Here is a 12,017-nt window from a genome sequence, read left to right as displayed (position 1 = left end):
TTTAAGATATTTAACTTTTTTAACTCTATTGGACTTGCCACTTCATTACGATGGATTTTATAGCAAAGACATCAAATTGTGTGGAGGACTAAGCGCGGGGGTGCTGCTATAACTTATTGAATTTCCTGCCTGCAATTACATCAGCAAACGGCGCTCTATTTACCTGTGTAGACAACCCCATTTATTTCTATTGACATGTTGATGCTGCTAATGCCGTTGGTAGACAGGTTCAATGCAGTCTCTTGTCTATCATCTGTCAAGAGAGGAGCCAGAGAGCGAGGAAGAGAAAAACTCAATATGAGCATTTATAAAAGGAACACAAGAAGCAAGAGAAGCGTGCCACCAACTATCGGCGATAACTCATGAGTGACAGGATAAGGAGGGGTTTATTAAAAGAGTTGCAGGGGGGAGGGAGGTGACTACTCTCAAAAAGATGGGGCTTTCGCTTCTGTAGATAGAGAACGGCATCTGTGTCATAAAAGGAACATTTCTTCACTGTTAACATTACACACAATTTACACTTCAGAGATACATTAAGCAGGAGACCATTAGATTCATTCGTTTGAACCAAAAAGGGGTGAAGCACACACGAGGATTCGTATTTCCAAGAAGTCAGCAGCTGTCAGGACTTTCGGTTTTCACTCTGTCATTACTGCGGTAAACACAAAATAACATTTAATATAATCTTTAAATTGCTGAGTGTTTCTGTGTGAAAGTCTTGCCCAGCGTTATAGAATTATGCTACATTTTCCCACCATATAAAGAAGCTCTTGTTTTATGGTTGGTATAAGAGAAACAGTCATGAAGAAGACAACAAACACATTACTCATGACCAGACTGCAATCACGGCACACACTCTGTCATTAAGTGAATGAAGCTGCACCGTAAACATTAACACTAAATAAACAGCTTGATAGAAATCATTTTTCTTCATCAGCTCTACTGTTCATTTACACTTACAATTTTTTTTAAATTTCAGAATGTCTCATAAACTCTTATTGTTCTCTTTGACAAAATAAACAACTTGCTATAGAGTTATAAAATAACATAAATATTCGTCATTCATTAACAAATATGAATCATGAATAAAATCTTTGTTATAAATGCTTTTAACGTTGTTTTGAGAATGTCTGATAAACCTAGTTATTATTCCCCAGGTGAAAATGACCATAATGTAACAAAATAAAATAAGAAAATAAAAGTGTCATTCATACATTTTCATTAACAAAAAAAAACAAAACTCTTCAGTTTGATAAGAGAAAAACAGCATGACAGTCAGGAAAAATTATTAGACTAAAATGCATTTGAAATACATTTATTTCATGCCAAGTATACTACAAATACATTTACATAAAAATATAGCTCTGGCATACTAAACTTAAACTAAACTGGAACTAATTTTGCACTTAATGCACTTTTATTGTAGAGAAGTTGTGTTCAAAATTCTATTCTATTCAAGAACTATTGCAAGTATAATTATAATATATTGCTTTTCAAAGATCATACAATCTTTGTCAATATTGACATTAAAACAAATTATATTAATATTAAGAATGTGCACTGTGCACAAGTAGTACTCTGGATAAAGATGAATTATTATTATTCTATAAACAAGTCTCAAGCGATATGTCAGTAAATAGGTTAACAAATTTAAACTATACTTACAGTATTGTCAAATAAATGTTTTACTCAATTTATAGGTAATTCTGGAAACACAATTAACTTTATATTTACATTATATTTATAGGCAAGTCTACAAACTGCTGCCATTTCATCTGTCTCAAGTTTCTAATAAGAAAAATATACTAAGGAAGTCAATGGGGACCACAAACTGTTTGGATGCCCACATTTAAAAATATATATTTTATGTTTAAATTAAGAAAAAAACTACAGGGGGGGGTTAATAAACTTTCTAACTAAACTTTTACATTGGAGCCTTAAAAAGTTAAAAAAGCTGAACATATCTTTGCACTCCTTGCACCCACCTCTATTGTTCAGTTTGATGTTCATGGGTAGCTGGGTTGCCATGGCGAAGAGATTCTGCTGTAATGCATGTTGCATTATCCTCTGCTGCTCCTCTGCCATGAGCATCACCTTCTTCTCTGGTGGTTCTCCAGACTCCAGCTTCTCCCGCAGCTGCTCCAATGCGGCCGCCTGCACAGCTGCTGCAGCTGCAGCCTGAGCGGCGGCCGCCTGCGCTGCACTGTGGTGGCCCGCCAAAGACACAGGGATGCCCACCCTGTTGGTCAGGCAGCTGGACAGCATGGAGTCCTCTGTGGAGCAAGAAAGCTTCATGAAGTTCTGTTTGAGCTTTTTTTTACCACGCTTAATTTTGCCACACTGAACAGTGAAGCGTAATTTTAAGAGTTGATTAATTTAATGTTTCTGTGATCTTTATTTATTTATATACATTTTTGCTTTTGTTTGATTATCAGCTCTGTTCAGTTGGAAAATATGGCCTTTTTGTCTTCATATTTTTTTAAGTAAAATTAGAAATACTGCGAAATATTTGTACTGATTTCAAGAACTGATTTCAATACATTTTAATCTGAATTTTCAACATCATTACTTCAGTCTTCAGTGTCACATGATCCTTCAGCAGTCACTCTGCTAAGCTGATTTATTTAATCTCATTAAAAATAATATTCTTCGATTAATTGAATAGCATTTATTTGAAATAGGAAGTGTTAATAAATAAATAAAATTAACCTGATTTTTAGACAGAATGGTTAGTGTTGTTCTTATCAGATCTACTGTAGATCTGCTTCATCATACTTTAAATTATATATTGTAAAACGATTTCGAAAATGAAAAGGAAGTTACTCAATAATCTGAATACAGCATTATATTGTACAAATTTATAAATATGCTGCAATAACATCCTCACAGGGAAGTATGAGTATGAAACACAAGTCATGAGGTCTATTTAAAGCTGCTTTGTAAACACTATAAATACTGTCAGATTCGTAAGGCTCTTTGATCCTTCAAGTTGCGTGACTTGTGTTTTTCCATATGGGCACATTACAGAATCGCGAAGCAGCCCATGTCTCTTTGTGTTTCTGTACTCCTGCTGGTGTGATGCGGAAACTGGCAGAGTTGGCAAGAGGAAGTCCTGCAAGCTGTTTCCTGTCCTCTCTGATGACCATTCAGGCCACAACGTGGAATAAGCGTGAGTAAGATGTGGCAGCGCTATTGTGTAAAAGAGATGACTTCTGCTTTGGAGGATCGAGGTTGTAATTAAAACAATTCAATTAAATTTCCGGTTAAAAAAATACAAATTTTCCAAACTTTTTCCAAAATCAACAATTAATAGATTGCTACTGTTTTCAGATTTTGAGATTTTTAATGAATATTAATTAAATTATTTGATCTATTTTTCTTTGTAGTCTGTATTATTTGATTGATACAATAAATAATTATTGTAAAATGACAATATTTTAACATTGAAAAAAACTGCTGTGAGAAAGGAAAAAAAAACGAACACAAACCTTTCTTGATGACAGGGGTCTGAGTCATGTGCCCACCGTTGGGAGTGGGCATGCTGATGTGGGGCATCTGGAGTTTTGGGGAAGCCAGCAGGGTGGGGGTGCCCACGGGAGAGTAGTTAAAGAGGGTGGAGCCATAACTCTGTCTCCGGCCTTCACGACGGTTGCTGTCAATAGCTGCCTGAAGCTCCCCGGGAGAGCTCAGTCCCCGCTTTTCACATTCATAAGGATAGAGGTACTTCATATACCTGTACACAAGAAAACACACAACGTGAAGCATGGTCTGTGCTATATAACCGAATCACAATGACACAATGATATTTAAAAAATTGTCAATATCGTTCACACTTTATTTTAATCTCCAGTTCTCACTGCTAAGAAACCATGACTTTTGCTTCAATATACATCTAAATTGCTGCTTATTAATAATAAGAAAGTTAGTTGTTAGTTTTAGGTGTTGGGTAGGATATTAGTGATGCAGAACAAGTGCTACTAATGCTAATAAGCAACTAATTAATGGTGAGAATTGGCAACTAAGTGTTACCTGAATATTAAACCTAAATAGTGGAAATAAATGCTCAGGATGTTTACTCAGAAAAATGTTTTATTATGACATTTGCCCAGAAAGTGACTGTTATGCATGAAGTCAGATCACACAGGTGTCGTAACAAAGTAACCACTGGGGCAGTTCATAACATTAACTAAATGTTCCACTGACAACTGACATTTTGCCTTCATTGTGATCTGTACATCTATGGTTTTCCATGGTTAGTTCCTGTCATTTATTGAATTAATTTTCAGAGCATAGACAAACTGCATCATTCACATTTTTTAGGAAAAGAAAAACATTAAAAACTACAATGTAGTGAGTGCACATTCTTCCTCTCAACAGTTCTTTGAAATCCAGATTTCTTGCGTTCCTCTGTTTTCATGACCAGTAGAGCAGCCATCTGTTCCAACTGTCTACATTTTTTTTTACTATGTTTATGATCATCTTAATAATGACTGCCTTCAAGTCCCATTGTTTTCTTATGACAGCCTACAGGGCCACAGGAGAACTGGATGTCTTAGAGAATAATGTAATTGTGTTAAATGACAGTGCTGAGAGTGGACTTGCACAAACAAGTTTGTGTGTTCCCCAAGTACGTCAATGATTTACACAGAACATATAAACAGAACCAGCGCTATATTTCTGAAACACATACAACAGCATGATGTTTTCGTAAAAGAAGTTAATATTTGTGACAAATGAGAAAATGAAATCTTATGTGAAATGAATTAGATGAATTATATTAATCAAATTAACTGCAATTAATCACATATACACTCCCTGTAATATTTCAAGAATATTAAGGCTAAACAGTGACAGTAAATTACATTGTTATAAAAAAAGATTATATCCACTATTTAAATAAACACGGAAGAAATAAACTACATTTTAAAACCATAAAACAATCATTTTAAATCGTAATACATTTTCCAGTATTACTGTTTAACTGATCAAAATGCAGCCTTTGTGAGCATAAGAGATCACGTTAACGCTTTACAATAAGGTGCCATTTGTTAACATTAACTAACATCAACAACAATCTTTACAGTATTTATTCATCTTTGTTAATGTTTGTTCACAAAAATACAATCATTCACTGTTAGCTCATCTGAGCTCACAGTACGTTAACTAATGTTAACAAACACAACTTTCAGCAAATGCTAAGATCAATAAATGCTGCAGAAGTTGATCATTCTTAGTTCATCTTAACTAAAAAACCTTTGTTAAATTAATGAACCTTATTGTAAATTGTTACCAAGATTACTTTAAAAAAACATAAAAAAGTTCCTACCACAAGCTTTTAATGACAGTATATGAACACCCCCCAAAAAACACCCCAGATAATTCATATTGTGTTAGATAAGTAAAGCATTAGTCAAAAAGCAGCTTTAGAAATCAATATATTGTCCACAGCAATCCATTTCACAATCAAGTGTGTCGTGTATCTTAGAGGTTGTTCACACACGAAGCCTTTTTTTGTTCTGAGACTTTATGACATCTTTGAAACCTTCTTTAGGTTTTGTTTTTGACAATAACTAATTGTACTATATTAAGTTAGAAAGCGAGCCGGAGCCTTTTTAGATTCACACTGTGCTAATTCAATAATGTACAATGCTTAAACAGCATTCTTGTTTGCTTGATGGATCTCAATTTAGCAGTACAAATCTATCTACCAAAACACTGTCGAATACACTTCACTCTCTTTATTTTAAAAGCAGGTAATTGAATTGGACAAGATAGAGCAGAACCAACTGGCAGTTATCCACAGGTTGTTCCACTCACTGTGTTCGGAGGGTGAAAGCCGCACTGGTGATGGAGGTAGGGAGGTTCAGGCCTTTGGTAATCTCGCGCCATATTTTCTTATTGATGACTTCCACTAAGCCGCCTTTTTCGGTGACAAGCTTGTAGAGAGTGTAGAGATCCAACACCTGCTTGGCCATGATAGGAATCCGATTCACTGGAGTCCCTGCAGGAGCCGGGGAAAAAAGCACAATATCCACAATCAATGCCATTAACTCAAGCTCATTGACGGGCCTCTCGGCCGCTTATAAGGCCAATCAGTCAAGCATAAGTAAAACGTCCGACAGCTTCCCACTCCACTTAGCGAAAATATCACTTTTTGCCTTCAGTCAAAGGTCTGCACTATCTGCTTTGCTTTCAGTGAAAAGAACGACCTGTGGCTTCCTACATACGTAAGAGTAAAATCTCGATCATTAAAAATTCTTTCACACTGCGCACTCAAACTGAAAAATCATTCATCGTGATGATCTAATATGCGCCATAAAGCCTGAACAGCATCGGAAATAATAATTTTGACTATAAAGAGAACATTTCATTTAAAAGAGGACAAAAGTCGGCAAACATCTAAACCCTCCAATGTCAATGATCGAACACTGCTCTCCTTCCCTCTGCCAGTTCATTTGTTGAATGGAAAAAAACCTTGGTGATAATTTGTGCTCACGATTTAATGTTAGGTTGTAATGTGCGAAGAGGATAAGCCCTTTGTGTGCATCTGAGACCGCCTGACCTCAAGATAATTAACCTGTATTTTGCTGATAGAGTTCTATTGTGCCCATTGGATTTGCCATAATAGCAATCAATACGTAGAGAAATATAGAGCAAACAACAGCAAGCAGAGCCACAGTCTGAAAAGAGCAAGGAGAGCAGAGCTATGGTCTATCAAGGTAAAAACACATCAATTAAGACTTGTAATTACGGCTTCATTTTGCCTCTCTGGCATGTGAACTAAGAGACACTATTAAAACTAAAGATTTATCTGCCTTCTCTCTGAGACAATGCTGGCATTAGATCTAAAGTAGCACAAACGTCTAAAACAATCGATTGATGTTTCTAACTTCTCCTCAAACTGACCACACGAGTCACTGAAGAAAAAGTAAGTATCAAGGGTCTTGAATTGTGAAAGCCAAAATGGTTTAGAGTGTTGGAACTAACCTAGTTCAATTGTTCACCGTGAATTTTAATTCACGTAATGCCCAACAATGTTTATCGTACAAAAAACAGAAAAACTGTCTGAAAAATGTAAAAACTCTGAAATGTATCAAATAAAAATAATTTGGCCGAAAAAAAAATGGACTCTTTCATCTGCTACAACACATTCAAACATATTAAAACTATTATTAAAATGTATTAACAGTTTTGTTGAGCATATTGCATAGTTGTGCCTGAAGTTTAAAACTAACGTTCAGCGTTTTTAACCAAATTGTGCTGACATCATTTTTGGCCAAGCTCTTATTACTCTCAGTCTATAATTCAATCAATCATAGGGTTAGTAATATGTGCTGTAATATACATTCAACATTATTTTATAGGTTTTAGAGAGAATTTAAAGAGGAAGGAGCTGTCCTCTGCAACCAGAGAGGACATTATCATAATGGCTAAATCTGGTCAATTGACTATAGATATTGCTCATATGCTGAATTTGAATGGTCGCAATGTCCACAGATTTATTGCAAAACCATGCAGAATGGGCCAAACAAGACGAGTGAGCCTTATGACAAGAGGTAGAAATTCTACTCAGTGTGTGACTTTGTGTGAAAAAAATGCTGTAACATTTTTTCTTCTTTTTTAAAAGTTTGGGTAGGCTTTGCAAAACAGAATAAAGGTAGAAATATCATTAAAACTTTACAACGAGGTTCAATAGTTCACATTAGTTAACAACATTAGTAAACAAGAAATAAAAATGAACTATATTTCTACAACACTAATGCATCATTAAAAGCACAAGTTGCATTTGTTAATGTACTGTGAACCAACATGAATAAACAAAGAACAATTATATTTTCAATAACTAACATTAACAGATTAACAAAGAGTGTATTGTTCATTGTTTGTTCATGTTAGGTAATACATTAACTAATGTTAACAAATGACACCTTACTGTTAAGTGTTACCCAAATATCTGGAGTAATATCTGATTGTTCGTATTTTCTTTTCTCCAGTACAACATATTCCTGGTTTGATCGAATGTTTGTGGCACATTTTGCACAAATATACCTTCTGGACATCACTTCTGGTCTCTCTCTGTGTGTGTGTGTGTATCTATAAAAACATTTTTTTTTTCTAAAAGCAAAACCAAATGCAAACCTTCCCTCCCAACCCACTCCTTGCTTAACAAACCTTCAAATGTACAAAGTTAAAAGACATTAATGCACAAATAATTATTTATTCCCATACACAAAAGGCCGAGAGAAATGAGGCTGGAGCAATAAATAAAACCTGACTCCACAAAAGCCACCTTTGGACTGAATCTGAACCTGGATAAGCGTCTTTAAAACAAGATTTACGAGCGCTCGATTTCTGGGCTGATGTATTCATCTCCTCTAGTTCCCTGAATAAGATGCAGTGAATAAAGGCCAGTACGAGCTTTTGTCATCCCAAACAATTTGATCTGGTCATGCATCATTATGACAATGAGTGATTGTGGAGTGCGGAGAAACACGTTTCGCAGAGCTCACATAGCTGCCTGCTGTTAATTGCTCACTGGCTAAAAAGGTTTAATTGAAAATGTGCTGAAGGGAATAAGCTGGTGTTGGGGCCAATCATCTATGTGGCTGCCTTCATCAGCAGTCTGCGTTTTAATCATTCACTTCAGCCAGATAATGGAAGGACAATGTGCCTGCGATTGCTTGGTCTTCCGAAGCATGAAATGAAGGGCTAATTTGTAAACACGATGCTAGAAAAAAAACTTTATCCATGTGTATAAAACAGGCAAATTGCACTGACCAACAAGCCTGAGTAAGTCCTCTATGATGTGTTTGTCAGGAACACGAGGGTGGCTTTATATTGTATTCCTTCATTTGGCGGAAGCTTTCGTCCAAAATGACATTTAAGAAAAGCTACTCAGACAAGTCTTCTTAAGGAGCTAGTAACAGGTTTGCCTGCATGCTTTCCATTTCACTACAAAAATTAATCTCTTCCTGGGTTGAAAATATAAACATCATATAAACATGAATCAGGTGTAAGGGTTTAGTGTAATGGTTTGTACCTAGTTTGGATATCGTTTATTTCAGCTGAAACAGCTAAACTTTGTATGTGAAACTGGGGAGATGACTATATAGTCTAACATGTGCAAAATGCTCTTTTCCAGACCTAATTTCACAACTCTTTTTTTATTGAAACAAAGTAGCTATGATTAGCCATCTATTTTTATTTTTCATATATTCATGTTTATGATTAAAATGGTTCTATAAAGTAAATATATATATATATATATATATATATATATATATATATATATATATATATATATATATATATATTCTATAAGAAGATGAAGCACAATATTGAAAGGCATATATTTAAGGCATGTTTAAAAACAAAGACAACTGAAAAGAAGAACTTTGTGGATCAGCCAATTGTCGTAAACAAGCAGCATGAAAATGTATACTTTTATTCTAGATTTGGACAATGCGGAGAATGCGACGTCCATCCAACAAATAACAGTGAAATTATAACTGGAAAAACAAACGGCAGAAACCAAAAGACTCATTCTTCGAGGCGGCCCATGTCCTTTCATTCTCTTCATAAGTATTTCAGGTAATTATGAAAGCGTCGAATATTGATTTATTCAAAAGAAAGTGCTGAAGCTGCCCTAAGATGTGATCAATTTATTGTTGCTTCCCTGTGGGAATCATGAATCAAAGTGGGAATTTATCAGTTTACAATGGGCAATAACACTGGCATTGTTCCTATTGCTTAAAGATTAGGGGTCGTAAATGAGCCCATCACTCCAAGTCTCATCCACGATGGACGTATTTATTCTTCGGAAGCCACCAAGGCAACTTAAAAAGAAAGGGATACAATTAAGTGATTTACATCAGTTGTTTAAATCTCATTTCTCTTCATATAATGAGACCACCACAATATAGCCAAACAAAGAAAGTTTTCACTGATAAAACCACCATAAAACAACAGTCAGTGTTTCTGAAAACTTTCCTGCAATCACATGATATCTCCATCTTGACAGAGGTATAATTTGCAGTACACGTTTCATTTACAGGTCTCAAACAGCTGGTCATAAATACTTCTTTCTATATAAAGCTCTCTGGGGGAGCAGAGAATATCATCTACATTCTTCCATGAGTGGAGTTAAACACAGGACTGTTTGTGTTGAGCTGTGAAATAGAGGCAGCCATTTTGATGTGAAAAAAGATACAGCCATCTCGGTACACAGAGGGGCTCGTGACCAACGATTCGTATTTGACAGGTTATGATTGATGATGGCAAGGTTCGGGGGACACTGGGAAGGCCAGTGACCTCTGGTCTCAGGCCAGGCCTACAGGGGACATCAGTCCTGGCATGAATTCACTCACAGCGGGGGGGGACCTTTCGTGTATTGGTTTTTAATGTGTTCCGGACACATAGTGTGAAGCTGAGAAGATTTCAGCCAGATTTTTCATTTTCTGACTATCGTCAAACTGATATTTGATCCTGTGACCAAACTGATGCAAAATGTCATTCGGGAGAAGCAAGTGCTGATTTGGAAACATTTTGCATTTTCGACTATACAAAATGAGCAACATATCACTTCTTTTCATGAATCACAAAAGAAGAAATTTTTAAGATTGTATTGTCCTTTTTTCCTCGAATCAATTACAAAAAATACTAAAATTACTCCAATTATCTTATCAAACAGTAAAGCAGTAATATTGTAAAATGTTATTTCAAAATTTTTAATGTTTTCTATTTTAATACATTTTAAAAAGCAATTTACACAGTCATATCCAATCTCAATTTTCAGCAGCAATTACTTCAGCTTTCAAAGTCATGATTGTTTAGAAATAATTATTATTGTCGATGTTAAAAACTACTTCAATATATTTACTGTCATTTTTGAAACTTTGTGAAAACAAAATATTAATTTTGAGAACCACTGCTTTGTTCATTTTAGTTCATCTATTGCATATAATTATATAGACTTAAATATATACTACATTTCACACATTTGTCTTTATGTTTTTGTTCTTTATTACTTTATAAATTCTCTCTTTTCCATAATAGAAATACATCATGAGGGTAAATAAACTACTGATTGTTTAAACAAGCAAACTAATTTTTTTTTTGTTTCTGTGCCATGCACCAAATACAACATTTATTTTCAGGCACAGTGAATATACACAGCAGTTCAAAATACACACAAGACAGTGTGTCCTAATTACACTCTGAAATCTTTACTAGGTTGGAGCTCAGATTGCAGTGTAACCAATACTTGTCAAAGATCTAAATATGAACTTGGTAACACTAATCATTGACCTTTTCTCTATTATAGTGTACTGCTTAAATTTACCTACCAAAATAACGGCAGGTGGATCGTTTGCATCCTGTCGTTCATCTTACTCATGTCAAACATATCAAAATAAGGCTATTGGTCACCCAACATCAGACGTTCAGTTAATATGTAAATTTAAGAGAGAACTAAAGACCACAAAATGGATATGCAGTTCTAACAGCAAATTACAAAAAAAGCCACAAGTTAAGAAAACATTTAGTGATGAAAGTAAAACGAAGAAAGTACACAATTACAATTGTTACAACAAATAATAAAACTATTACATTTAAATGTTACCATACATTATTTGACAAAGCGTTTTTATAGTCATGAAGCCATGAAGCTGTGAGTTTGCTATTTTAGTCTATCAACATATAGCGTATTTCAGAACATCTGGAAAAGCAATCAATCATTTGTTTGTCATGTGCTCATTTTTAATTGTATATTACTTTTATAAAGACAATCATATCAGCATGTAACCAACCTTTTCCAATACTATCATCGACCCCTAGGGGTTTGTGAACCCTTAGCAGAAATGCATTCTGAAGTAAAACTCTAAAATAATATACTTTTACTCCTTGAAATATTCAGTGCAGTGGTACAGACAGTATTTGACAGGGAACAAATATTTGTTGTCAAAGAGCTGAAATAACACTTTTAGCAAGTGCGCCTTTTAATAAGAGCTGTAACGTGA

The 12,017-nt window shown here is 35.0% G+C and overlaps 1 protein-coding gene across 5 annotated transcripts in view; it reads right to left on the bottom strand.

The window, feature by feature from the left end:
* The window catches only part of arid3c (AT rich interactive domain 3C (BRIGHT-like)), a 60,733-nt gene that overhangs the window by 4,167 nt on the left and 44,549 nt on the right, over positions 1-12,017 (bottom strand). For 4 of the 5 annotated variants that reach the window (XM_043240259.1, XM_043240261.1, XM_043240260.1 and 1 more), the window contains 4 exons: positions 5,818-6,001; positions 3,489-3,733; positions 1,986-2,273; positions 164-253 (listed from right to left, as the gene is read on the bottom strand). In XM_043240259.1, coding sequence (XP_043096194.1) covers positions 164-253; positions 1,986-2,273; positions 3,489-3,733; positions 5,818-6,001 — 807 coding nt within the window. The other variant, XM_043240263.1, reaches the window with a different exon arrangement.

This window comes from Puntigrus tetrazona, chromosome 5 (assembly GCF_018831695.1).
Source record: "Puntigrus tetrazona isolate hp1 chromosome 5, ASM1883169v1, whole genome shotgun sequence".
Classification (NCBI taxonomy): Eukaryota; Metazoa; Chordata; class Actinopteri; order Cypriniformes; family Cyprinidae; genus Puntigrus; species Puntigrus tetrazona.
The sequence above is the reverse complement of the archived record's forward strand: the minus strand, read 5'-3'. Positions and strand labels throughout refer to the sequence as shown.